Source organism: Capra hircus, chromosome 26 (assembly GCF_001704415.2).
Source record: "Capra hircus breed San Clemente chromosome 26, ASM170441v1, whole genome shotgun sequence".
NCBI classification, from domain to species: domain Eukaryota; kingdom Metazoa; phylum Chordata; class Mammalia; order Artiodactyla; family Bovidae; genus Capra; species Capra hircus.
In genome coordinates, this window is record NC_030833.1 from 27,732,209 (window position 1) to 27,759,077 (window position 26,869).

Below are 26,869 nucleotides of genomic sequence, written 5' to 3' on the forward strand. Positions count from 1 at the left end.
TTATAAGAAATCTCAAATTATTTATTATCTTGACGGGATTACCCCAAGGATGCTGCAGAAAAGGCAGCACTTAAATAGAGTCCTCAGGCAACACAGTTTCTCAACGGCGCAGGCGCCTGAGGGTCGGGCAGGCTGTCGCAGTGTCCTGGAGCCAGCCGGCCCCTAGTCCACCATGGCGCTCTTAGCCTCCACGTACTCCAGGGCCTTCGCCTTGACAGCCTGCACGTCCTTCTCCGAGCCGTGCTGCTTCTCGTAGTCCAGGTAGCGCTTGAAGAAGAATTTCATTCGCTTGGGGGCCAGGCTCAGGTGAATGACCCGCTCGAAGATGTCCCTGGGAGGGAGAGCAGATGGCGTTTGCCTCTTGGCCCCTGGCCACGTGATTCCTGGCTGACCTTCACTCGCTGCTCTCAGGCTCTGGAGCACTCCCACTTCTACCTTTATTTTTATTCCCATTATAAACTGTCACGTCCAGCCTTGCTTTCCAGAGGAGCAGACTGAGATGTTACAGGGCCGAGTGCCCTGAAGGCACACAGGGAATCAGGACAGAACTAATGGGACGGGACAGCCAGCGAGGTGTGGATCTGCGAGGACAGCTCTGCTTAAAGCTCACTGAGAGGCGTGGGCGGGCACCAAGTCTTTCTGGACCTCAGTCCAGCCATCTCCAATCCTCCCTGTCTTGGGGGGATGCTGGTGGTGACAGGTGAGATCATGCCTGTGAACACTCTACAATGAGAGCCAGGCTCAGCATTAATTATGAGGAAAACCCAGTCTCCTGACTCCCAGGCCTGGGGCCAGCCTACCTCTCAGCCGAGGTTCCAGCCAGACCGGTGGCTGGCCCCCGAGGTAGAAAAAGAAATCGGAAATGTGAATGCCACAGAACCTGCTGTGTCATGTCAAAGCCATTTTTCCAGGCAGAGTAAGAGGACTGGGGTGCTGGGAGCTGCTGCAGGGCTAAAACTCCTGAGTGGTCGATGCCCGCCCCCCACCCCGCCACAGGGAATGAGGCCCAGCCCACCCTCCCCGCTCACCGGGCTTCCTTCTGGCTGCCGTGCTTGATGATCATGTCGATGTAAACCGACCAGACATCTGTGCGCTTTGGGTAGATGCTCAGTGTGCTCTCAAAAATGGCTCTGGCGCGTTCTGCATCCCCTAGTTGGAACTCAAGCTGCGCAAACTTGGCAATCACATCCACGTCTGCAGGGAGAGGACGGCTCAGACACAGAAAGCAGAGAGACGCCCTCATCACAACACGTGACTCTACGGGCACAGAGTCCGATGCCTGATTCCCTGCCCTTGGGTCCTGAGACCCAGGTGATGACAAGAGGGATGCAGGGCCGGGCTGAGGGCTAAATACACCGATGGGCACTGCTCCATGACTCCCAAACGGCAGACATTCTACTCTCTGGGCCCGGAAGGTGGATGGGGGATGGGAGGTAGGCTGTGGGGCAGGCAGGCACAAGCAAAAGAACTGATGCTAATCCTTTTTTGTTCCTCAACCTCTGGAGTTTAGCATTTAAAATGAAACATGAGCACATCTTCACGAGTATATCATCAACAGAGAGCAAGCTAGCACCCTCCAGAAGGCCTCCCTAAAGCAGCCCTTGGACGAGAAGACCCCCACGCCCCTGCCCAGACTCAGGGAGCCTACTGGGCTCAGGATCTGGGTGGGAGGAAGGAACGAGCACTCACGCTCTTTCTTAGGCAAGCACTCGAGGGCTCGCTGCATCACATGGTGGCTGGCCTCCGCCTTTCCCCTCCGCAGAAGGAAGGCGCCGTATTTGACCCAGACAGCTTTCTCCTGCCTGAAACGCTTCAGCATCCGGTTGTAGAGTTCGCCAGCTTCCTGTGGGAAGAATGATGTAAGCTGAGAGAGCAGGTGAGAGCAGAGGGGGCAACGGCAGAGACAGATGGCTACGCTCGTGGGAAGCTAGCCCTGGGCTCAGGGGCTCCCTCAGTGTCCAGGCCCCGATCCACATATGCGACGGGAAAGGGCAGGTGCCCAGGATGAGGAGAGCACGTGCCGAGGAGTCTCCCTCATAATCCCATGCCGTGAGGTCGTCGAGACTAGAGACAGCGTGAGCACAATGAGGGCGAGGAGAGACGGAAAGGGGCGACTGGGCCACATCACCTCATATCTGTGCAACTCTGTTGGTGGCTCAACGGTGGGGGAAACGGCTTCTCCCACCTGAAGATGAGCAAGCCTGGGGCAGGACTGGGCCCAGAGGCAGGGGTTTCCCCCCTCCCCGAGACGTCCCCGCTGCCTCAGGGACTTCCAGGAGAGGCTGAGGCCCCTCTGGAAGCCGGCTGCCTGGCGCAGACCCCTACCTGGAATTTCTCTGACTTGGTGTAAATGTCAGCCAGGTGGAGAAAGACCTTGAGAGGCTCATTGTACTGCACGGCCCGCTCGAAGACCTTGGTCAGAGACTCCTGGGAGCCATACATGTTTTCTAGGTTCAGCAGGGCCACCCACACGTTCAGCTTTTCCTGCTCCTCTCTGGAGGGAGAACAGTCAGCACATGAGTCCATCCTCTCAGCCCCATGAGCCCCCACTCCCAACTAAGGGGCTGGGACTATGTCCCCTCCCCAGGCTCCACCCATGTCCTCAGTCCCCACCCCCACAAGCCGGCACTGAGCGCCCCACTGCAGCTCACGTGGGAGCAGGAACCCCCATCCATGGCTGCGGGGTCTGAGGCTCCCCTAGCTTCTACCTCCATTCGTGGGAAGGAAATCTACCAATCTCAAACTGGCCTGAGGGCTGGGCTGGACACGGCAGAACCTGTGGTCTGAATCTCCCCTCAAGCCAAGATAACGATGCAAAGGAACACCATCCCTCCTCACTAGCTTTTGGGAAGCCTGCTAGAGCCTCGGCCTGGAAGACGGCCACACCAGGATTTTCACCCAGGTATGCGGAGAGGCAAGTTTTCCTCTTCTACTTTTCTCCAAGTGAGGCACCTGAAGTGTAGGGACTCATGGAAATGTGACCCTAGCTCTCTCAGTGAAGAGGACCATGAAATATAAAGAAGCAGATCTATGTCAGGCCGGGCCGTCTCTGAGAGAGAGCCTGTGAAGCCATGGGCCCTGGTGGCAGTTGCCCCAACTGCCGCCGGCCTGCGGAGGAGACACGGCCCTCCCTGAGGAAAGATGGGGCCCAAAGCAGGACGGTGGGGCCGGGACCTGAAGGAGATGGTCTTGAGCGCCCTCTCGGCCACGGCCCGGGCCTTCTCGATCTCCGTGGCCTGCAGGTGGAAGGCCATGTACTGCAGCCACAGGAGGGAGCTGCTGGGCGAGCTCAGCACCAGTCGGTCGAAGTCCTCGGCCGACTCCGGCTGTCGCCCAGGATCCATCAGCGCCTCCTCGAGGCGGGACAGCTCCTTCTCCGCCTTCTGCTTCTCCAGCTCCCTCTCCTTCTTGCTTTTCTTCTTCTGCTGTGGAAAGCAGAGCAGCAGGTGAGTTGTCTGCTCCTCAGACCCAGAGAGGTCTGCAGTGGAAGCCAGGAGCCGGCAGGGCAGTCCATGGCTTGGCAATCACTCCCCGCCTGGGACAGCCCCGCCTGCCCAAAGAGACACCAAGCTTAGGGCAGAGCATGGGAGCCCGAGGGTCCCTGTGAAAGAGGTGATGCCCTGGAAGATACGGCACCGTGGCTTGCTCTGGCTTCTCGTCCTCCTCACTGTCCGAGCTCTCTCCGTGAGGTGGCAAGGCTGGGGTCAGGGTGTCCAGACCCACGTCCCAAACGAAGCCGGAAGATAGCTGCAGCCGGGGCGCTTCTGCGGGCCTGGTCAGCTTCTCCTGAGGATCAAAGGCACGCGTGAGGCCAGCACTGGGCCCAGCGGCCCCTGCTCCCCAGCCCCTTCCCACTGGAGGAGGAGGGGCTCCCACCATGCCCAGAAACCTAGAGGTCTAGACCAGGCTACACCCTGGTCCACTGGGGAAACTTACAGGAGTGACGAAAAGCTTTCTTTGTAAACAATAAAATTTAAGTAATAATTTTTTAAAAAGCTATATATGCATACACTCATTAATGTAGGACAAAGGTGTGCCAAACGCTCTGAGGGAGGCAGGGAAGCCCTTCCACACTGGTCCTCGGGGTTGTCTTCATTTCTCACAAGGAGACACAGTCTCAGACAGGCTGAAAAAGCCTTTCTTTCTTTGCTGGCTCTCCCACCACCTGACTAATTTAATTTAGCTCCACTTACAGACTGGTTCCAAATAGGAAAAGGAGTACGTCAAGGCTGTATATTGTCACCCTGCTTATTTAGCTTATATGCAGAGTACGTCATGAGAAACACTGGACTGGAGGAAGCACAAGCTGGAATCAAGATTGCCGGAAGAAATATCAATAACCTGAGATATGCAGATGACACCACCCTTATGGCAGAAAGTGAAGAGGAACTAAAAAGCCTCTTGATGAAAGTGAAAGAGGAGAGTGAAAAAGTTGGCTTAAAGCTCAACATTCAGAAAACAAAGATCATGGCATCTGGTCCCATCACTTCATGGGAAATAGATGGGGAAACAGTAGAAACGGTGTCAGACTTTATTTTTTTATGCTCCAAAATCACTGCAGATGGTGACTGCAGCCATGAAATTAAAAGACGCTTACTCCTTGGAAGGAAAGTTATGGCCAACCTAGACAACATATTAAAAAGCAGAGATATTACTTTGCCAACAAAGGTCCATCTAGTCAAGGCTATGGTTTTTCCTGTGGTCATGTATGGATGTGAGAGTTGGACTGTGAAGAAAGCTGAGTGCCGAAGAATTGATGCTTTTGAACTGTGGTGTTGGAGAAGACTCTTGAGAGTCCCTTGGACTGCAAGGAGATCCAACCAGTCCATCCTAAAGGAGATTAGTCCTGGGTGTTCATTGGAAGAACTTTGGCCACCTCATGCGAAGAATTGACTCATTGGAAAAGACCCTGATGCTGGGAGGGATTGGGGGCAGGAGGAGAAGGGGACAACAGAGGATGAGATGGCTGGATGGCATCACCGACTCGATGCACATGAGTCTGGGTGAACTTCGGGATTTGGTGATGGACAGAGAGGCCTGGCGTGCTGCGATTCACGGGGTCACAAAGAGTCAGACACGACTGAGCGACTGAACTGAACTGAATAAATGTGGATTAGAATTGACTTTTAAGCCTATTCAACAGTTAAGCAGGGGCCCTGTCATTAGGACCTTATGGCCAACTGAGGAAACTAGCCTCGCCACCTTTCCCTATTTTACAGAAAATGAGGACAAGAAAGGGGTGCTGATGACAGCCCAGTCCTTAGGCAGGAGACCAGGGACTCTGCTCCCGGGGGAGCCCTCCTCCGCAACCCCGCTGCCCCTCACCTTGGGCAACATGCTCATCTCTTCTGCCTCTTCTTCTCCTTCTCGGTAATACACTTCCACACCACTGTCGTCCTCCTCGGGCAGGACAGCTTTCTTCTGCTTCTTGCTCCCGATTTCCTGGGATGACAGGCAGGGACGATGCTGAGACTCGCTTCTCTTCACGGCCCAGGGGGTACTTGATCCCGGCCCTCCCAGCAGCACCCAGTGCCCTACACAAACTCAGCTGCTCTCAGTCCAAGAGGCTGCGGCGAGGCAGCTGCTGGTAGCTTCTGAAAGGCTCGCCTTCCACGTGAGGGGAGGCCATCTTCCCAGGGGCCCTACCTGCTCACTGCTGGACTCGGGGTGCGGCCGCTTGCCCAGCTTCTTTGCCTGGGGCTTCTGGGGCTCTTTCTTATCCTTGCTGGGTGGCTGTGCCCCCTCCTGCCCCTTGCCAGTTCTCTTCTCTTTCTGTTTCTGCTGCTGCTTCTCCTTTGCTTTTCCTTCGTGGTTTCTCTCCACTGCCTCCGTTTCCCTCCCCTCTCGCTTTGGAGGTGGCTGTCTCAAGGGGGCAGAACGCGCGTCCTGCTTTCCAGTGGCATCGGGGAGGAGTGACAGCTCTACCAGGCTCTCCTGATGGTTCAGGCTACGACAGGACGACAGAGTGGATGACGAGGACAACACAGTACAGTGGGTCCTGCCCCAACCTGCCCTGGAATCCATTCAGTCATCTTAGGAATGACCCACACATTGTACGACACTCAGAAAAATACAGAGCGTGGCTGTGCTGCCCCTTCCTCCAGCCTCAACTACAGGTGCTGTGCAAAGAAAAGTACACACCTGCTTTCAGGAGCTGAGGCAGAAGGTGACAATCAAAGGGAGTTCATGGACCACATTTACCATTACCTAGGCCATGATGTTTAAAGTTTAGCTCTCAATCTCCTCCCAGAGTTCCCAGAGAAAGGGGTAAGAGAGACAGAAGGCACCCACCGTAGGACCTTGGCTGTGAGCAGCTTCCCCTCAGGGAGGTGTCTGTCATAAGGAGCGTTCTTGGACTGGTTGTGCTGGGAGACGTGCGGGTGTTGGGCCAAACCCGTAACTGAGGGGCCAAGGCTGACGGGAGAGAGACAAGCGTCCCGTGGTCGTAAACATGGCAACGGAGTCCCAGCCAAGCTAGAGCCCGCGCCCTCCCAGAGACCCAAGCGGGACAAGGATTTACAACAGACGGTTCTTGGCATTCAACTAAATAAAGAGGGCTTTGTAGACTGGAAAAAACATCTAGCATAAGGAAGATATAATAGAAAGGTATTTTTCACCCCATATCAGAGCATCACAACACACAACTCAAAGGCTGCTAGAAGGACAGAAGGAAATAAGAAAACATAGTGACAGCAGGGAGGCTGCAGCGACTGGCGCTGGCAGCTCGCGGAACGCTCGCGAATCGTGACATGCCACATTCTTTGTCCAAAACACCAAACAGAAGAATAATTTACAACTTTTTAAAAAGTATGAAAAGACCTGGAATTTAAAACACTGTGGGAACTCAGTCTCCTCCCTTCACATTCCTTCAGAGGCAGTGACTGAGGGAGCAGCGGGGGCCAACCAGGACAGGCTCCTGGAGGACACGGGGCTGGTCCACGTCCCCAGGCTCCGCCTCACTCACCCTACGAGCACGCCGGATGGCTGGACGGACTTGACGAAGCCCCTCAAGAGCTGCCCTTCCTCAAGGTCCTTGATGGAGTTAATCTCTGGATCTGTTATTTTGCTTTTCGTCTCTGGGTTCGTCCTAAAGGAATAAAAAGGCTTATACACATACCTCTAAGCCCTCTGCCCACCCTCACCCCTGACTCCCCCATGATAATGCACTCAGTCACTCAGTCATGTCAGACTCTGCCAGCCCATGGACTGTAGCCCGCCAGGCTCCTCTGTCCATGGAATTTCCCAGACAGGAATATTGGAGCTGCTTGCCATTTCCTGCTCCAGGGCATCTTCCCCACCCAGGGATCAGGCCCACACCTCCTGCATCTCCCTCACTGGCGGGAGGATTCTTCACCATTGCACTACCTGGGAAGACCTCCTGAGGTAACAACTCTTTGTAAGAAGGTGACTCTGGACCTGTCAGTAGGCCATCACCTGCAGAGCCCAGCCCCACCTTCTCCTGAAGTCCTGTCAGCTCCGGACAGCGGTAATAGTAACAAGGAGAAGATGGTCAAGCCTCATAAATGTCCACTTCAAACCATGACTTCAGGCCAATCCACTTGACGGCACTCGCCCCTGCTGTGTAACTCTGGGGGCTACATCACCTCCCTTCACCAGGACCACCAACAGGTAAGCCCAAGCCCCACTCTGGATGTCTGCACCTTTCCCTGGGAAACAAGAGCCTGAGCAGACAGGTTCTTCTACAGTTAGAATGTCCTCAGCTTTTCTGGATAAAAACAGGGCCGGGCATAAAGGAGGTGAGCAGTGAGGCAAGCTGGGAGGCCCAAAGCCCTGTCAGATCCACGCAGCCTCTCCTCAGTCCTCTGGGAGGTTCTTCCCCGATTCTTGTCCCGATGACACAGACACTCACCTGGATGATCTCAGCGACAAAGTCAATACAGGGCTTGCAGCGGACAGGACGTAACACCTAGAACGGGAGCAAAGGAGAAGGCAATGCAGACCCCAGCACCTTGGGAAACGGGAGAGGGCCTCGGCTTCCTCTCACAAGGCTGAGCAACAGGCGAGAGTGAGGGCTCTGCTCTTTGTCCTGCTGACCACCTGCTGAGGGACTCGGGACAAGGCTCTTCTCTGGGCCTCAGTCCATCAAATAAAAGCAGCGCTACCTGCTCTTCTCACCCAAGAACGGTGCTGGCAGGAGGAAACCAGAGGACACGCAAGCTCTCTGGAAGGCATGCAGAGCCACGTGGGGAACACACAGGAGATGAGACCTGCCCCATGTCGGGGGTTGGGAGGGTTTGATCTCGTGGAAAGACTCACCCAAGGAACCGTGGCAGGGACGGCCCAGGACCACTGCAGATTCACAGTTCAGAGGCGGCCCCCCAAATGAGACCTAAGAGGGGAAGGCTTCAGGGGGAAAGTAGGGTTTACTCTTGCTAGGGGACTTCCATATTCACATCACAGAAAATGGCAAGTAATAGCCCAAAGTCACAGGGTAGAGAATCTTACAAGGAGGAAGGGTCTCAGCAACAATACAGCCCAAATCCTCCCACAACAGCATCTGTGTTTCCCACCAGGGCATCACGGCCCTTAATGCAGGGAAGGACCTGAAGGGATTGTCTGCCTTTGGGGAGTTAACTTATCATCCACATTTGAGAGTCAAGGAACTACAACTGAACACTACTCATATGCTTAACTATAAGGTTATTAAAAAAAAATATTTTGCTAAAAATAAAAAAATCACATCCGTATTTTGTAAGCCTAAAGAAAAGAGATGATTCTGGATTTCTCTGTGACATTCTTCTTCTCCTAGGCCCTGGGCATTTTTGTGCTGTTGAGCTCTGGCAAGTGGCTGAGAATGAAGGCAGGTGCTGGTGGCTGGAACACTCGAGATGGGAAAAAGCAATTACTGCTTTCCAGTCTCAGCCTCCAGAAGGTGCCTGCTCCATTGCTGAATAATTGTGTGTGACTGTCAGAAAAGTATGTATTGTACCAAGCTGAAATATGCCTCTGCAATGCTAGTTTATTCAGGCTAAGGAACAGTTTCAAAACTCTGAGGCAGGTTCATTTCTGTGCATCCAAAATAGTTAATAAAGCAACTTGACCAAGCAAAGCATAGAACAAATGTAAACAGCCAATAACCATGAACAATGACCAGTAAGAGAAATTCAGATTAAATTAAGAGATCAACCTGGGCCTATTCAGTGGCAAAGATTAAAAATTAAGAATATCCAGTGTTAGATAAAATTAAGTCCCAGTCTCGAGACTTTCCTGGTGGTCCAGTGGTTAAAAGTCTGCACTCACAATGCAGGGAACATGGTTTTGATCCCTAGTTGAGGAAATAAGATCCCACATGCCACACAGAAAAAAATGCCCAGTGTTGACAGAAGTGTGAAAAATGAACAGACACATTAACTGTTAATAGAGATAAAATTTAGCACAGTCCTTTTGGAAGACACTTTGGCAAGATATGTAACATTATTTAACCCATCAATTTTACTTCTAGAAATTTATTTCACACACATACTTGCACTAGTATCCAAACATAGGTGCAAATATACTCACTTCAACATTACTGTCCATCAACAGAATTATTTATATAAACTGTGATTTAAAAAAAACACATAATGCAACTCAAAAAAAAATGATAAAAGTAAGGTAAAGAACAAGGAAGGTTTTGAAATACTAGCATAGTAAAGAAAAAGTGCATGAGTCACTGCTATTAAGAAAAAGCAAGCTGCAGAACAGTATAGAAAATTAAATTCTACTATTACATAAGGGAAAATTGTAACTACATATATTAGAGTCTTGAAAGAAATCGAAGCAAAAGTGATGGAGAAACAGAGGAGCAACAGCAATGTTCAGTTTCCACTTTATATACTATTTTTTTTTTCCGGTACAAAACCACACACCTGTAATTAAAAAAAAAATCAAAACCCCCAAAATCCCCACCAATCCCACAGATAGTGGGAAAAAGTTAAAGAGTCCAGCCTACCTGACAATCTGCTGTGGGGTGAAGTCTTCCAGGCGCGTCTCCGAGTAGGAGTCACTCACATGAAACATGCTGACTCTTCCAACCCTCCCGAAGGGGAAGGAGACGGTCAGCCCCTCCTTGGGTGTCACCTTCACCACACGGCCCATGGCCACTTCCCCCTTCTTGAGCTTGTGAGGACCTGGCAGGACAATGAACCAGATGCAGGGAAGAAGAAGTGAGCCAAGAAAGAAGCTGAGACAGTAGCCAACCAGAGGCTGGCGGGAGGTGAAGGTGTCTGGGCTCAGGGTGTTTAGAATGAGTGGACCAGAATGATCACACAGACCCAGACCACTGTACCACGTGGTCAAGGATGCCAAGGCCGAGTGCTGGACAACCTTTTCCGGGAGACCTAAGAAAAACAACTGTAGGTAAAGGTGTGTCTCAGACACAGGCCACAGAGCAAAGCTCCAAGAGAAAAGCTGTTCCAAGGACACAGCCTCTGCAGTAGAATTCCTGAGGATGCTGACATCCATGGCATCCCTCAACCTGGGCGATGACTAAGACCTTCTCCCAACCCTTTCCACCCCCTCCCTTCCTTGACCAGGTCCCATTTCATCACCACACCTATGAGTGAAAGAGACAAGAAGGCCTTGGAGGAATCTGCTGGGCCAACCACGGTGGCCTTCAGGGCCTGGCCAATCTGGAACTTCTTATCTGGATGTTTCAGAACCTAGAAGGATAAAAAATTTCCTTTGATGTTTGAAGAAAGGCCTGTCATTTATCTAAAACCACAGTACGGTAAGTATCCCCTATGGGACGGATCCCTGTCCCCACTGTGAGCACACACCAAGGATTAACTCGAGCTCAGGGAGCTGGGGTTTCCTCTCCAAGCATCTCAGGTACACTAACCTTGAAGCTAAGAGAAGTAAGCAACAAGGGAATTCTCCCTCGGACGTCTGGAGCAATCTCCACCTCGAGCCATTTCTTAACCATGTTGTACTAGGAGGGAAAAAAAAAACAAGAGAAGAAATGGAATAGGGCAGATACAAGCATCTCATCTTTTCCTTTCACTAAAGCAGACACTCCTAAAATCACACTGAAAGGGCCCTACTCCTACATTTTCCCAAGTAACTGGAACTCACCCCCACGGCCCAATCCCCCTGCCCACCCTCCACTTCTCACAGGCTTTACTCAAGTCTAGCTCAGAGCCTCCACCAGCCCAGCAGAACACACATCCTTCCTGGTGCCTCAGCTGATCAGGAGGCAGAAAAGGCCTCAGAGAGAACGTCCTCAAGCAGTAGAACCAATACCAACCTCACAGCCTCCTCCAAGCTCAGTTGCGCACAGTGAGTTAACAGCCTTCAGGGACTAACATCTCATTTCTAAATCAGTTTAGATTTTTCTACTGATACAGTGCTCTACCCTAAATATACACCCCAATTTTCAGGTCAACTCAAAAAGCATTTATCAAGCAGCCACTACACACAGCATGACAGTGATAACAGCCAGGCCCTGCCTTCAAAGAGATTACTGTCTGCAAAAAGTAAGTTGAATGAATATGCAAATGACTAGAGCAGAAAGCAACACACAGGAGTATAATATGCTACAGACTCTATAGGAGAACTAGGAAGAAGGGAAGGTTATCTGTGCTAGACCTTGAATTATAGGCAATGGGAACAGACAGTACCCCAGTGTAGAAATAAAGAAGGGGGGAAAAGGAGGTTTTCAGCATGACCGGTACTCCAGATTCATGAGGTCAGATTATAAAGAGTCCTTTTTTTTGGCCACACTGTGTGACTTATGGATCTTAGCCCCCAACCAGGGATCAAACCCATACCCCTGGCAGTGGAAGTGAAAAGTCCTAAGCACTGGACCACCAGGGAATTCCCTCTGAAGAACCTTAAATATTACTCTAAGGCATCTAGGGTTTATGAATATCTATAGACAAAAAGTAACTAAAGGTATCAAGCATCATGGACATAATAAGACAGATGCTCATGCAGGAAGACTCCGGCAACACTGAAGAGGAGTTACCCCTCAAGGTCAAGTCCAGACAGACCTTGACCTTCTCTCTGATATATTCTAACCAGTATAGTTCTCACTGATCTCTTCCCTTTACTCAACTACTATTCTACTTAGGGTTTGAACACATAATCTGACACCCAGTTTACATATTGTTTTACACAGTTCCTGAACTTTATGAAAGGCAAAAATCTAAAATCCAATACTTTATGATGTATTTTTCTGTCTATTTTGTACAAGAAATCTACAAACACGTAGAACTGTGAGTTGCTTGCTGTTTGGAAGCCATAAATTTAGCTCCTTGAATAGACCAGATGTTTTCTAGGAGCAGAGGGCTTCACTGTCTCCCACACATCAGCAAGGCAGCAAGCACAGAATCAAAGCCTAGTGCAAGTGGTCACTGCCAGTTCCTCCCCCCTTTCTTCTATAAGAAAGACAGCACTGCATTGTAGGGCATGCACTTCTCACCTTCTTCAAGAAGCAAGTCACAGTCTGACCAGCCTGATACTGTTTAATCTTCTCCAAGGGGCTTACAGAGTGAGTGTTGAGAGCAGTATGGCCATCCTCCTTCAGCTCACTGTTCGCAGAAAGGCAATGGAAAGAGTAAACCAATCTCTATAAGCTCCTAGCTTGAGACCATCTCCCCCAACTGGCCTCGGATTAATTTTACTGGACTCCCCTAACACATACACACCAACCACGCACACCTCCATTTCTGTCCACAAAGGGGAATGAATATTCACAATACCTGCATGAAAGTTAATCCTTTCCAACTCACTCACCTAGGTATGAACAAACTACAAAGAAGGTAGCCAACAATAAAATGAAATTACTTTACTTATTTCAGTGCTTGAGTTACTGCTTTACTGTTTGCAGAACTGCTTTCACAAATGAATGTGACAACACTCTCGTGTCTGATTCAAACAGGAAAGATACTATTAAACTCATTTTATGCTACAGACCCAGGAACTCAAGTCAGAGCTTCTGACTCAAAAATTCAGGGCTCTGTCCCATGCTGCTGCTGTTGCTGCTGCTGCTGCTAAGTCACTTCAGTCGTGTCCGACTCTGTGCGACCCCATAGACGGCAGCCCACCAGGCTCCCCCGTCCCTGGGATTCTCCAGGCAAGAACACTGGAGTGGTTTGCCATTTCCTTCTCCAATGCATCAAAGTGAAAAGTGAAAGTGAAGTCGCTAGTCATGTCTGACCCTCAGTGACCCCATGGACTGCAGCCTTCCAGGCTCCTCCGTCCATGGGATTTTCCAGGCAAGAGTACTACCTTGGCATTATCACTTTCTTGATTCTCTTTGTCTATGCAGAAAAGCAACGAGGAGATGTGGTCTGAAAATTATCAGTCTACAAATCACTTCAAAGGAAGCACAGAGCTCCCATTGTTCCAACCCAGCCCAGCTTACCCATTCAAATCTCTAAAACAAAACAGAACTCGTCAATAAATGGTACAAGTAACACTGGTAAAACTATAACATATAATAGCCAAGTACTGGTGAATAAAAAACCGCAGGAAACCCATATACAAGTAAAGCGGAAATACAGATATCCTATGAACTTTGAGAACGTGGTACTAAGTGAAATAAACCAGTCACAGAAGGACTATGCATGACTCCCCTTATATGAGGCATCTAAAGACATCAAACCCAAACTCAGAGACACAAAGTAGAATAATGGTTGCAAGAGGCTGGGAGGTGAGCAGGAAATGAATGGGTACAGAGTTTTAGTTAATGCAAGATGAAAAGGTTTAGAGATCTGTTTACAACAATTGTGCATATAGCTAACAACATGGTAAGAGGGTAAATTTACATTGTGTTTTCATCACAATAAAAAAAATTTGAAAAAAGATTAGAACACAGATAAATACAAAGAAAAGCCCATACGAAGGCATAGGGAGGAGACAGCCATTTGCAAGCTGAGACAGGCCTCAGAGGCACAAAGCTAGAAAAAAAATTTTTTTAAATAAACCACAAACACACATTACAAGTATGTGTTACCTTTTTTCTTTTTCCCAAATTATTTTACTTTACCTTTCTCTCAAAAAAAAAAAAAAAGGGCAGCCATAACTGCTTTAATGCCAAGAGAAAATTCAGCGACTAGCAGGAATTCCAAAGACACACATAAAGATTCCTGAACCGTCTGCTCTCCTAACTGCAGCCCCTCCAAATGAGTAATTAATTAATCAGGAAACAGCTCATCTAGTTTGAGAGACCCTCACCCACCCTGAACTCTGCTCCAAGATATAGGACATTCTCTTTGTGCAGGAGATCTCCATATCTAAGTGGGAATGAAAACATGGTGGCATTTTGTCAAGTTAGTCAACACCACAGAATAAACAAATGTTTTCTCTCCTGACTTCAAGATACATGATTTTAAACAAAAGCATTTGAGAAACACAGCAGTTATACCATTATGTTTATACTATGCTTCTCAGAGGCATTGATTAAAATAAAATAATTAACAATACAACACAGGTGCACAGAGGAGGTGAAAGATGTGCTAGAGTTTTACCTGTCCATCTGTCTGTCTGTTATTGTAACTCTCCATCCCCCATCTCCTCAATGGAATGCACTCATTTCCTGGCTTGACCCACACTGCCACAGCATTATCAGCATCTGGTGCTCAGGGTTCAGACGTATTTCCCTATCTCAGACACAAGCCCTCGCAGAACTATTCCACTTCTGTTCTAATCCCTTTGGGATGCTGATCAAACCTTAACCTCAGGAAGTTGTTTAAGTTGTCCTGTCCTTGCGTAACACCCTAGGCACATAGGACTTACAGCCTGGATGGATGGGGGCCTGACTCTGCAGAAGCACTGGAGAAGGCACTGGCGACCCATTCCAGTACTCTTGCCTGGAAACTCCCACGGACGGAGGAACCTGGTGGGCTGCAGTCCATGGGGTAGCTGAGAGAGGACATGACTGAGCGACTTCCCTTTCACTTTTCACTTTCATGCATTAGAGAAGGAAATGGCAACCCACTCCAGTGTTCTTGCCTGGAGAATCCCAGGGACGGCGGAGCCTGGTGGGCTGCTGTCTATGGGGTCGCACAGAGTCGGACACGACTGACGTGACTTAGCAGTAGCAGCAACAGCTTCATTCATGGATGGCCTATTCAGTTCCAAGAGGCTGGGGTTTTTTTGTTTGTTTGTTTTTTTAATGTGGGAAGCAGAAGCAGACAGGCCCACATGCTTAACATGCTTAAGATTCTCTGAAAGAATGACCCCAGATAAATTGGATCCACCACTACAAAGAACTACCAGTTCTACTCGTCTACTACTAGTTCTACTAGTTCACTCAGAATCCCTTGTGGAACATCCCTTTGCATAATCCACTAGAGTATGACCTAAAATTTTCAGTCACCAAGCAGTAGTCCACACTCAAAGAACAAGTATTCTTGGCTACATGGTGTATGTTCTAGAATACTAGGTTCAAACAGATTCAAGGGATTAGAGCTGATAAGAGTACCTGAAGAACTATGGTCGGAGGTTCATGACATTATACAGCAGGCAGTGATCAAGACCATCCCCAAGAAAAAGAAATGCAAAAAGGAAAACAGGTTGTCTGAGGAGGCCTTACAAATAGCAGTGAAAAGAAGAGAAGCGAAAGGCAAAGGAGAAAAGATACACCCATTTAAATGCAGGGTTCCAAATAGCAAGGAGAGATAAGAAAGCCTTCCTCAGTGATCAATGCAAAGAAATAGAGGAAAACAATAGAATGGGAAAGACTACAGATCTCTTCAAGAAAATCAGAGATACCAAGGGAACATTTCATGCAAAGATGAGTACATTAAAGGATAGAAATGGTATGGACCTAACAGAATCAGAAGATATTAAGAAGAGGTGGCAAGAATACATAGAACTATAAAAGATCTTCATGACCCAGATAACCATGATGGTATGATCACTCACCTAGAGCCAAATATACTGGAATGTGAAGTCAAGTGGGCCTTAGGAAGCATCACTATGAACAAAGCTAGTGGAGGTGATGCAATTCCAGTTGAGCTATTTCAAATCCTAAAAGATGATACTGTGAAAGTGCTGCACTCCATATGCAAGCAAATTTGGAAAACTCAGCAGTGGCCACAGGACTGGAAAAGGTCAGTTTTCATTCTAACCCCAAAGAAAGGCAATGCCAAAGAATGCTCAAACTACCACACAATTGTACTCATCTCACACACTAGCAAAGTAATGGTCAAAATTCTCCACGCCAGGCTTCAACAGTACATGAACCATGAAATTCCAGATTCAAGCTGGTTTTAGAAAAGGCAGAGGAACCAGAGATCAAATTGCCAACATCCGTTGGATCATCAAAAAAAGCAAGAGAATTCCAGAAACACATCGGCTTCTGCTTTATTGACTACGCCAAAGCCTTTGACTGTGTGGGTCACAACAAACTGTGGAAAATTCTTAAAAGAGATGAGAATACCAGACCACATTATCTGCCTCCTGAGAAATCTGTATGGAGGTCAAGAAGCAACAGTTAGAACTGGACATGGAACTGACTGGTTCCAAATCAGGAAAGGAGTACATCAAGGCTGTATACTGTCACCCTGCTTATTTAACCTATATGTAGAGTACATCATGAGAAATGCTGGACTGGATGAAGCATAAACTGGAATCAAGATTGCCAGAAGAAATATCAATAATCTCAGATATGCAGACGATCACCCTTATGGCAGAAAGCAAAGAACTAAAGAGACTCTTGAAAGTGAGAGTGAAAAAGTTGGCTTAAAACTCAACATTCAAAAAAAACCCTCAACATACAGAAAACTAAGATCATGGCATCTGGGCCCATCACTCCATGGCAAATAAATGAGGAAACAGTGACAGACTTTTTTGGGGCTCCAAAATCACTGCAGATGGTGACTGCAGCCATGAAATTAAAAGACGCTTGGTCCTTGGAAGAAAAGCTATGACCAACCTAGACAGCATATTAAAAAGCAGAGACATTACTTTGCCAACAAAGGTCCATCTAGTCAAGGCTATGGTTTTTCCAGTAGTCATATATGGATGTGAGAATTGGACTATAAAGAAAGCTGAGCACCAAAGAATTGATGCTTTTGAACTATGGCGTTGGAGAAGATTCTTGAGGGTCCCTTGGACTGCAAGATCAAACCAGTCCACTCTAAAGGAAATCAGTTCTGAATACTCATTGGAAGGACTGATGTTGAAGCTGTAATTCCAATACTTTGGCCACATGATGTGAAGAACTGACTCATTTGTAAAGACCCTAATGCTGGGAATGATTGAAAGCTGGAGGAGAAGGGGACAACAGAGGATGAGATGGTTGGATAGCATCACCAACTCAATGGACATGAGTTTTTGAGTAACCTCTGGGAGCTGATGACGGACAGTGAAGCCTGGCATGCTGCAGTCCATGGGGTCGCAAAGAGTTGGACACGACTAAGTGACTGAACTGAACTGAGAATACTAGGTTGAGAGCAAAAATGTTTTTTTGTCAAACATCAACAGACTTGCAATCAGCCTTTAAATTGATACTTAAACTCTGAATACATCTTTCACATTGATTTTCATCTAATCTCTCTAATTTAGCTATACTGAGAAACCAGACAAATATCTCTTCCGAAGAAAAAAAAGACAACCTGGACAGAGAGGCAAAATAAGTCACAATGCTGGCTGAATTAAGACTACGAATTCAGGTTCCTGACTCCAAAGCCCACGCTCTTTCTATGGAACCACTGGAGTTCCCCTCACCTTGGCCGAACACTCAGCTCTGGGATGGTTCGAATAAATCTGGGATGACTTATTGGGAGAAACCTGGAAAAAGAAATAAAGTCAAATCAATTCTCCTATTCTCTGTCACACTATAATCTGGAGATCAGAATTTCTAACTTCCCACTCAACCGAGCTTAAAAAAACCACCCATTCCACTGCCACACCACCCCCTGGTAACATCAGGCTTGAGGGTTTCCATTCTCAACGTTTGAGTCAATGTTCAGAAATTAGCTCATCTGATCTTTTGGGATTATCATATTAAACCCTGAAATGCATTTTCCTTACAGATAATATACTCCAACTCTTCCATTCTAAAAAGAAGGAAATTGAGGTCTAGAGAGAATAAATGACTTATTGAAGTTCCCACAGGTACTGAAATTAATATGCAAATTATTGGCTAGACTTAGAATTCTTCTTTTGGTTTTCTTATAGCAAAGACTTCTGCAGCAATAACATACTGTGACTTGAGTTAAAGTAAATGAATACAATTAAGGTATGTGCTGGAGAGTGGATTATAGTACCTGCTGATATATCCTGAGCAATAACTATGTGTCAGACAACCCAGCAGGCACACTCCACGCTAGGTGTTCTTTTCCCAGTCACTGCAATGGCCCTACAGGGTAGTCACTATTATCACTCTCACTTTACAAATTAGGAAAATAAAACTGAGAGAGCTAAGGAACTGTTTAACTCATGGTCATGTAATTTGAGTGGCAAATCTGGAATTCAACCCAGACCTGACTTTAAATGAATGCTCTTAACCACTACCTTATAAACCATTAAAAAAATAAAAAGAGACAAAGGGACTCTTTGGTGACTATTTTGGTGAACTAAAAAGAAAATGTGACATATGCACAATTTTTGAACCTGCCCCAGTTCCATCCCTTCTCCCACAATTACAGCAAGCTCTCCTCAAAGCCAGACCCTCTGCATAAACAAAAACAAAGCTAAAAAAAAAAGAGCCAGCCCCTCGCCCTAAGCTTCCATACTTGAAGGTCTTCATGTCTCTCCCGCCAATCACTCGGGCAGTGACTTTCTTCCCAACTTTCAGCTTGGCAGTAGGAGATGTGCCCACTGGAACATCATCTAGAATGTGGGAGGCATGGATGCAGCCAATGATGCCATCTTCCAGGGTCACAACCACATGGGTAGGCTTAATGGACTTGACAGTCCCCGTGACCATGTCCCCAATGGACAGGGTGTGCTTCTTTACAGTCCCTATGACCAGAGCTGGATCCACTTCCTCATCCTCGTCGACTGTCTCTGAGTCCTTCCGGGTCTGTCTCATGGTCCTCTTAGCAGCTGGCCCCTCAACGGCTAAAAGGAGACCGGTCACTCCTGGTTCTGTGGTCTGGAGGGTTAGGGAGACACCTTGCCCCACCTGCAATTTCTCTGAGTCAAAGCGGAAGGTGTCATTCAGGTGAGAGGTCAGGGAGAAAGCTGCGAGGTGGCCAGTTTCTACCAAGGAGGCGACGGCAAAGGACTCCTCCAAGTGCTGCACAATGGCCCGGAGGTCACTGCCTTTCTTTAGCTGGAAAACAGAAAACCACCATCCCTGCTTCTTACAGAGCACAAGGACACATTCCTCACCCACTGGGCAGGGTGGGACTGAGGAAGCCCACTGAGTCCCGGGGACCCAAGGCTCACGTGAGCTGGAATAAACCAGCCTCCACTCCCAGGACCCAATTTCCCCTCCTGTATTCTGAGGCTGTCGACATGATCACATTCAAAGAACACACTCAGGATCACACTCAGGATCACCTGGAGTTAGCTTCTGTTTTGAATTCAGATTCCCAGTCCTATCCTACAACTGGTGAAAGCAGAACTTTACAGGTGACTCTGGTGTACAGCTGGGTGGCCGCTAACGGTGCTCCAGCTTTAACACAACACTGTGGTCCCCGCTCTCCTAGTCCTGCAGCTCTCCATCCAGTGCTTTCACTCAGCCAACAGGAGTCATTATCGACAGCTTACTGTGTATGAGGATGTAGCCTATCCTTCCCCATCATCCACTCTGTGCTCACGCCTTTACAGCAGTGCCAGCTTCACTCAGACGATAAAATGGAAATGGGGCCTACTAGAAAGCTTGTATGCATGCATACTAAGTTGCTTCAGTTATGTCCGACTCTTTGCAACCCTATGACAGTAGCCCACCAGGCTCCTCTGTCCATGAGGATGCTCCAGGCAAGAATGCTGAAAAAGGTTGCTGTGCCCTCCTCCAAGGGATCTTCCCAACCCAGGGATTGAACCTGGGTCTCTTACATCTCCTGCATTGGCAGGGAGGGTCTTTACCACTAGTGCCACCCGGGAAACCCTGTTAGAAAGCTTAGTGAGGGGTTAATACTGTTTGCTATTTCTCTTTTTGTCTCAAAGTCTCAAAATTAGAAGCAACTAAAGGTTAAGGATTACATCTATATAATCCTCTGAAACATACCTTATGCAATGAGGAGCTTAATAAGTACTTCAGAAAATGATGAAATATATGTGTCATCTGGAGAGAAAATACCACTCATTTTGAGAGCTTTCTTGAAGCTATTCTTTGCCTGTGCAGAATAAAGCTATTCTTTATTTGTGGAGATGAACAGCCTGGAGTCAGACTACCCACAGACATGTTCTGTTTGGTTCACATGATGTTTAAAAAAGAGTTTCTAACATTTCCCACACCTATTTCAAAAAAAAAAATAAATTCTGCCTTCTCTTAAAATTCAATGCCTTAGCAACACTAACCCAGACGCTCTCACATGGCAACAAGCAGACAGTGGTTTCCACTCCTCTGCAGGGACTCCTCAATCGGTCAGAGCCCTATAGTCACCATCTGCCTGCTGCTCTCCTCTATGACACCAGCTTGGCCCTCATCAGGGTGACCATGTGATTCATCCGCCTGAACTAGAGTGAAAGTCACTGCTACTAACGAGCACACCAGGGCAATTCCCGGCTGTCCCATGGTTGTGACCTGGTGATGTCACTGCCAGGGCCTAGGTTCAATTCCTGGTCAGGGAACCAAGATCCAGCAAGCCACACAGCTTGGTCAAAAAAACAAAAACAAAAACAAAAACAAAAGCACACCAGAACAACAGGTATACCTGGGAATGACCCAAACAAATCCAGGCACATAGCTACCCTGTGTACAAGCATCTGCAGAGCGTGTGGGGTTGCAGAGGTGTGTAGTGCCGCTGAAATCATGGGAATGAAGTCCACAATCAACAAGCTTACCTTTTTAGCTTTTCTATTCACCAAATCGTGGCAGAGGGAAACATGTACTTCCAACTTCAACATATCAACGTTTAAGATTACAGCCTTCTTTTTCTGCCCAGGTTCCAGCTCCTGCCCTGCAGAGTGCAGAACCACACACAGGAAGCTGTGATCACCCTCCTGAAGCGGGGGACGGGGGAAGAAGACAGCATCTCCCCAACCACCCTGCAGCCCTTAGGCGCACAACAGAAGAGGACCTATGTCCTGGGTCTATACGGGTTAAGGAAGCCTAGGGTTGAGTTCCCATAATTCAAGTGTGTCAATTCATACAACCTGATAAACAGATTCACCCAAATACAACAATAAAAGGACTCATACCTAAACCTTCTTTAGTACTGCTGCTGTCTTCATTTGCATTTATACAAGATAAGCACGCCAAAAACTTCTATTGAATCAGCTCATCTAGCCTATGTATTTAGAAATTCTGTACCCAGCAGAGGCAGCAACGGGCAAAGGGTTCCCCTATCAACCAAGAAAGGTGAGAGAGATGCACTCACCTGCCCGATGATACTTGCTGGCTCTCAGGACCAAGCCAGGCACGGGGCCCTCACTGAACAGCACAGAACCGTCTTCCAACACCTCCTGCACCTCCAGGTCAAGGGCCATCCCTGGGGTCATCTCAGCCAAAGTCTGGATCAACACAGAGTCTGACAGAAATCCAAAGGAAACAGGGATTAACAAGATGAAACAACACTCACCATTCTTTTCCTTTTGGAAATATGCTGCCATATGGAGGACATTTCCAACGCTCTGCACTGCAAACACCTTGAAGGTAAAACCGCTCTTGGTAAAAATGTCTGACGTCCATGAACACTCCCATCACAGGCAGGGACCTATGCCCCCTGCGAATCCCTCCTGGCCATAATTCATGGAGATAGCCAATGAATGTCAAGAACACATGCTTTGTCTTGGCTTTGGAATTTTCATCCTTTCTGTTTAAAAACTACCCTCTCAAGCTTCTTATTCCCAAATCCCACTGGGGTTCCAACAATTCTACACAATGTTCAACACTTAGGAGGAGCAGACTAATAACCCCCACTAAGTCCTCCAGCAGGTCCCTGGTTCCATTTTATCACTCACACACGTGATGAATAAAGGAACAGAAAGTGAAGGGGTGAATGGACTCACACAAACGCAAACCTGAGGCTACAGAACTCAGGGGAGTCTGGATTCTGGGCTGGGAGGAAGCACGGCGACTCCTGGCCTAATAGCGACAATCTTTCACTGGAATCTGGGCGGCAGTTAAACAGGGGCATTCACTTTATAAACACTTACTGAGCAATACCCTAACAGATCTGTGCACTTTTCAGAGGTCCTACTCCCATTTTTTAAAGTTTAGCGTTGTTTTTTTAAATATCAGGGGAGCCAAACAACTCATTGGATCAGACAGGCCTAATGGAGGCTGCACACGCTCCACCCTGGCCCTCATTGTCTGCCCTATTGCCCCCACCTCGGTTGCTCATGAGGCTCCGGACGCCCTGCCGCTCCTCCAGGCACTGGCTCAGGAGGAGGAGGCTGGTTGTGGCCAGGTCCCCCAGGGTGCAGTCCGACAGCCGCAGCGACAGCAGCATCCGCTGCTTCTCCTCGTCCACGTTGGTCACCTTCGCAACCACCGTCTGCCCCTCGACAAAGTGGTCACTTGTGGAGGTCACAAACTTGTCACTCAAGATCTAAAGGGAAGAATCATGCACAAAACAAAGAAAGGAAAGGAAGCCTCTATTAGAACAACCCCCTTGAAACACCCAGAAAGAAGTGTGTGAGGCAGTAGGTGTACCTCAACAAAGTACCTCCAGTTCTGAATACAGCTGTATTCCCCTTCCATAAAAACACAGAAGGCACCCTGGCTGCCAACTCAGCCTTCTAAGGCCACCCAGCTAAGAAGGCCCAGAGCAACTCTCTGCCCCTCACTATGCATGCTTCTGGGGCCCTCCCCTCTGCTCCCATCTTTAAAATTATTTTGGCAGGAGATACAAATGAGACCTTCCCAGGCAAGACATGAGGGAAACACACTGAGGGAAGGGACAAGAGATTTATGAAACATCTGTGGCAGGAACAAGCGATGAGCTCTTTGCTCTCCACCATCCTACACGGGCTTTGATAAGAATCCCTCGCCCTCTGGGTCTCGGTGTATGCAGTAACCTAAGTGATCCTATGGGATCTCTAGGATCCTCTCCAGTTGCAACTGCTGGCCATCCAATGACCTTCCCAATGCTATAGCATGAAGTGGAAAGTTACTCCTTCACCAGGACACGGCCCTGAGCCAGGACACACAATGGGCAAGAGGAGTGCAGATGGAATCTCAGCTCCACTCCTCCTCACCCAGCACCTTTATGTGATGCCCCTGAGAGTGTTTCAAGAGAATATAGAGTATCCTGCTCTTCCCCACCAGCCCTCCGGGTCTGTGACCCTGTTGTCTCCCCTCAAAGGCCCTTGTGCAGGAATCTGAACTTACAGCTTTGGGGGCCAGTCCACTAAGACCTGAGGGGAACTGGACGAACACACCGTAGTCCTTGATGTTCTTCACAAAACCAATAAGCAGCATTCCGGGATGGATTTCTGAGAAGCTCTTGGGATTCTGGCCACCCTCTACTGCGGAGACCAAGGCTGGCTTCCTGCAAAGCAGCTAGCGGACTTCATCAAGGAATGTTCCAAAAAGGGCAGATGCACTGTCCACCTCTCCCGTCTCCTTTCTCCACTCTCTCTACCACAGCGATTCTCTGAGTGTGCAGATGAACAGCCACCACATCACCTGGAACTTGAGGCACACCCTTACACAACCCCCAGACCTGCTGAATCAGACGGGGTGGGGGCGGGGGCGACAGCAGGCTCTGTTGGACCAAAATCCTCCAGGTAACTCTAACACACACTGCAGTCTGGGAATCACTGTTTCATTCCTTTTCTTATCAACTTATCTCCAGATTACCAGAGGGGACCAGAAGGGAATGGCTCACCCCCGGGGCTTAGCAGCTGGATCAGCCATGACACCACCCTCGTGCCTCCATCTTATACCAACCAACCCTATTTCACCTCCTCTGCCCATCTTCATTCTGAGATTTCATTTTACATTCTGTGAGAAAGAAGGCAGGGTCTTCCTTCTAAGCAGCCACACTAAGACCAAATGGAATATTCTGAGACCCGTATCTCAGCAGGGGAGAGGGGGAGGAAGAAAAGAGACAGCAGGTCCTTACCAACTGTTCCAACTCGGGGATAAGCACCAAGGGCGAGAAGGCTGGATGTGCCACTGGGGGTGTCCTGCTGGGCCTGGCATGCCACGCGGCCCCCTCCCCAACATCCTGGACTCCCACTCTGCATCTGAGAGCACCACCTCGGTCTTGCTCTAATTACCACCAGGGAAACAGAAGCAAAGTGCAGGCTTGCCCCCTGGTGTGGTTCAATGGATGGGCGTACCTCTGAAGGCAGAACCCACTTCTTTCCCATGTGTTTCCAACTAAGAGCAGAACCTGACCCGGAGGTCCCGTGCCCTTCCCCAGAGGCGCAGCACTCCCCCACCTCCACTTCCGTGGGCCCCACAGCCCGGTAAAGGATACAACCCGCTCCTCACTGGCGCTCAGACACAGGACCCGGTGCAGGGTGTCGCCTGTCTGGAGCCAGTGATACAACAGTGGGCCGTTGGTGACGTGGTCCGACAGATGAGCCGTGGGGAGGAAGCCGGGGGTGTTGTGGGGCAGGACAGCCACCTTCAGCCCGTCTTTGGTCTTCTCTAAAACCTTCACATCCACCAACTACCCAGGGAGGAGAAAGACAAAAACACAGTACTTGTCTTGACAAGAGAGCAGCCTGTGTGGGTCAGGTGGAGATCAGAGGCACCAAATTCCAGCACCAGGCATGACTGAGAAGTCAGGATCAGAGAAGCGAGCAGCTTTCTCCCACTCCTACCCCACGCTCCCAAAGACCCAGCAGGCAGGCACACCACACACACAGCAGGACCCATCTGCTGCCCACGTCGCTCCTCTCCCAAGCCCCTCCAACGGGTCCCAAGGGAAAGACAGCCTTGCACGCCGGCCCTAGAGCCCAGAGAGAAGGGCAGCAGCACACCGAGGACAAGCCGCACGGCAGCAGCATTCTCCTTTCCTGAACAGCCTCCCTGTGCTCTGACACACGGCCCAGAACTGTAGGCAGCTCCTTTGAGCTTCCCCCTCCAGCAGTTCCAGGACCCCAGTGTCAGTGGCACCCTGCTCTCTGCTTTTGTAGCTAAACCAATTTGTCTGGAGAAGTCAGGTACCTGCCCAGCACTAACGGCTTTCTTTTTCTTCTGACTCTGTCCTTCACACTCTTGCTTCGGATCACTCAACAGCCTGAAGGATAAGAGCATCCTCTCCTTGGACGGCTCACAGTTCAGCACCACGACCTTCACTACCTGGTGAGAAACCACACCTGCTCAGCCCCGGAGAGAGGTACCCCCGCACCAGTGCTGCACAGGCCTTGGGAAAGCCCCCAAGACTCTGGATCAGACCAGAAGGCAGTGAAAACAAACACACTGAGAGTTACACAGAATCCCCATGAATCAGCCTTCTGGGTGAAAAACAGACATGAATGAATTTGGGGGTATAACTCCAAGTTTTAAAAAACTTTTTCCTAGTCTGCTGCAGACTCACTAGATTTAGGACAGTGCCCCCTTGTGGTGACAGTGGCCTCAGACCAACTGCTGATGTGAGGGACTCAGGTGTATTGTGGTGAAGACTAACCCTTCCAGGTTGAGGGCCTAGGGTTCATTAGGTTTACCAGCTTCCAGTGAGCCCTTGTGAGGGCTTCTCTCTGTTCCATTCCATCTCCACTTAGCTGGCTCAGGCCCATTACCCACATGCTCTCTTCCAGATCCCTTAAAAGGCAGCTCTCCTACTCCTTCAAATCTGTGTTCCCAGGGTCATCGAGGAGAGGAGCCTGTCCAGGGTTAGGGTTACCTGGCCCGTGTAAAAGACACTCTCTGGGTCAGGGACGTACTCGGCACTGAGCTCGTGCCTGGGCACCAGTCCCTGCACGTCATTGTAGAACTTCACGATGCAGCCGTAGTCCTTGACCCGGAGGATAAAGCCGTGTGTCTGCAGACCAGGCTTGGCATCATCATAGCAGGTGATGGCAGGAAGTTTGGACTCAACCAGGGTTTTCTTCAGGGTCATCATGAGCTTCTTGGCTTTAGGGTCACAAAGCAAAACCTAGAGAAAGGATACTGGCTGTCACCAAGTCATCTATTATTGAGGGAGCAACTGCAAGAGGAAGTCTCTGCCACCCCCTGAGCGCGAGGGCCATGTGCTGTTCTGTGCTTAAGTCGCTCAGTGATGTCTGACTCTTTGCGACCCCATGGACTGTCCTCCGTCCATGGGGATTCTTCAGGCAAAAATACGGGAATGGATTGCCATGCCTTTCTCTAGGGGATCTTCTCAACCCAAGGATGAAACCCAGGTCTCCTGCATTGCAGGAAGATTCTTATTCTTTACCAAGGAAGCCCAAGAATACTGGAGTGGGTGGCCTATCCCATCTCTAGGGGAACTTCCTGACACAGGAATTGAACTGGGGTCTCCTGTATTGCAGGCAGATTCTTTACCAGCCAAGCTATCCGGGAAGCCCTGACCTGGGCCATGGTCAGTCCCTAAAAACCCACTATCTCCTCTCTGAGAAAAATCTCAACTGTAGATTCTCCCTGCTTCTTGCTGGATGATAACCCAGGGAGCATTCATCTCTATTTCAAATGTACCTCCTCCTGTAAGGGACCCCTGGGCCTAGAGCAACACTCATCCCGCCATCACACCTCCAGGGAGGCCTGAGTTGGTTACTCCTACTTGGCCTCCACTCCCTTTTTCTCCTGGACCGCTGCATCTCGTCTAACAGAATGAATGACTGAATCCGTTCACCCCCTCAGACCTCAGTACTGCTGTGTGTTCACCCCCTCAATACAGCTGTGTAC

At 49.0% G+C, this 26,869-nt stretch overlaps 1 protein-coding gene across 2 annotated transcripts in view; it reads right to left on the reverse strand.

Annotated features, from left to right (window-relative positions):
* Nucleotides 1-26,869, reverse strand: part of PDCD11 (programmed cell death 11) — a 42,459-nt gene continuing 15,590 nt past the window's right edge. Inside the window, exons 13-36 of one of the 2 annotated variants that reach the window (XM_018041384.1) lie at nucleotides 25,869-26,120; nucleotides 25,190-25,324; nucleotides 24,495-24,689; nucleotides 23,399-23,569; nucleotides 22,397-22,616; nucleotides 21,444-21,593; nucleotides 20,908-21,023; nucleotides 18,687-19,228; nucleotides 17,677-17,739; nucleotides 12,422-12,530; nucleotides 10,841-10,930; nucleotides 10,556-10,661; nucleotides 9,953-10,130; nucleotides 7,871-7,927; nucleotides 6,965-7,087; nucleotides 6,292-6,414; nucleotides 5,647-5,947; nucleotides 5,326-5,442; nucleotides 3,637-3,786; nucleotides 3,175-3,422; nucleotides 2,326-2,494; nucleotides 1,690-1,843; nucleotides 1,029-1,194; nucleotides 1-331 (exon numbers count right to left, since the gene is read on the reverse strand). In XM_018041384.1, coding sequence (XP_017896873.1) covers nucleotides 163-331; nucleotides 1,029-1,194; nucleotides 1,690-1,843; nucleotides 2,326-2,494; nucleotides 3,175-3,422; nucleotides 3,637-3,786; nucleotides 5,326-5,442; nucleotides 5,647-5,947; nucleotides 6,292-6,414; nucleotides 6,965-7,087; nucleotides 7,871-7,927; nucleotides 9,953-10,130; nucleotides 10,556-10,661; nucleotides 10,841-10,930; nucleotides 12,422-12,530; nucleotides 17,677-17,739; nucleotides 18,687-19,228; nucleotides 20,908-21,023; nucleotides 21,444-21,593; nucleotides 22,397-22,616; nucleotides 23,399-23,569; nucleotides 24,495-24,689; nucleotides 25,190-25,324; nucleotides 25,869-26,120 — 4,104 coding nt within the window. In that variant the 3' untranslated portion in view covers nucleotides 1-162. Of the gene's footprint in view, nucleotides 332-1,028; nucleotides 1,195-1,689; nucleotides 1,844-2,325; nucleotides 2,495-3,174; nucleotides 3,426-3,636; nucleotides 3,787-5,325; nucleotides 5,443-5,646; nucleotides 5,948-6,291; nucleotides 6,415-6,964; nucleotides 7,088-7,870; nucleotides 7,928-9,952; nucleotides 10,131-10,555; nucleotides 10,662-10,840; nucleotides 10,931-12,421; nucleotides 12,531-17,676; nucleotides 17,740-18,686; nucleotides 19,229-20,907; nucleotides 21,024-21,443; nucleotides 21,594-22,396; nucleotides 22,617-23,398; nucleotides 23,570-24,494; nucleotides 24,690-25,189; nucleotides 25,325-25,868; nucleotides 26,121-26,869 lie in introns of both variants that reach the window. The other variant, XM_018041383.1, reaches the window with a different exon arrangement.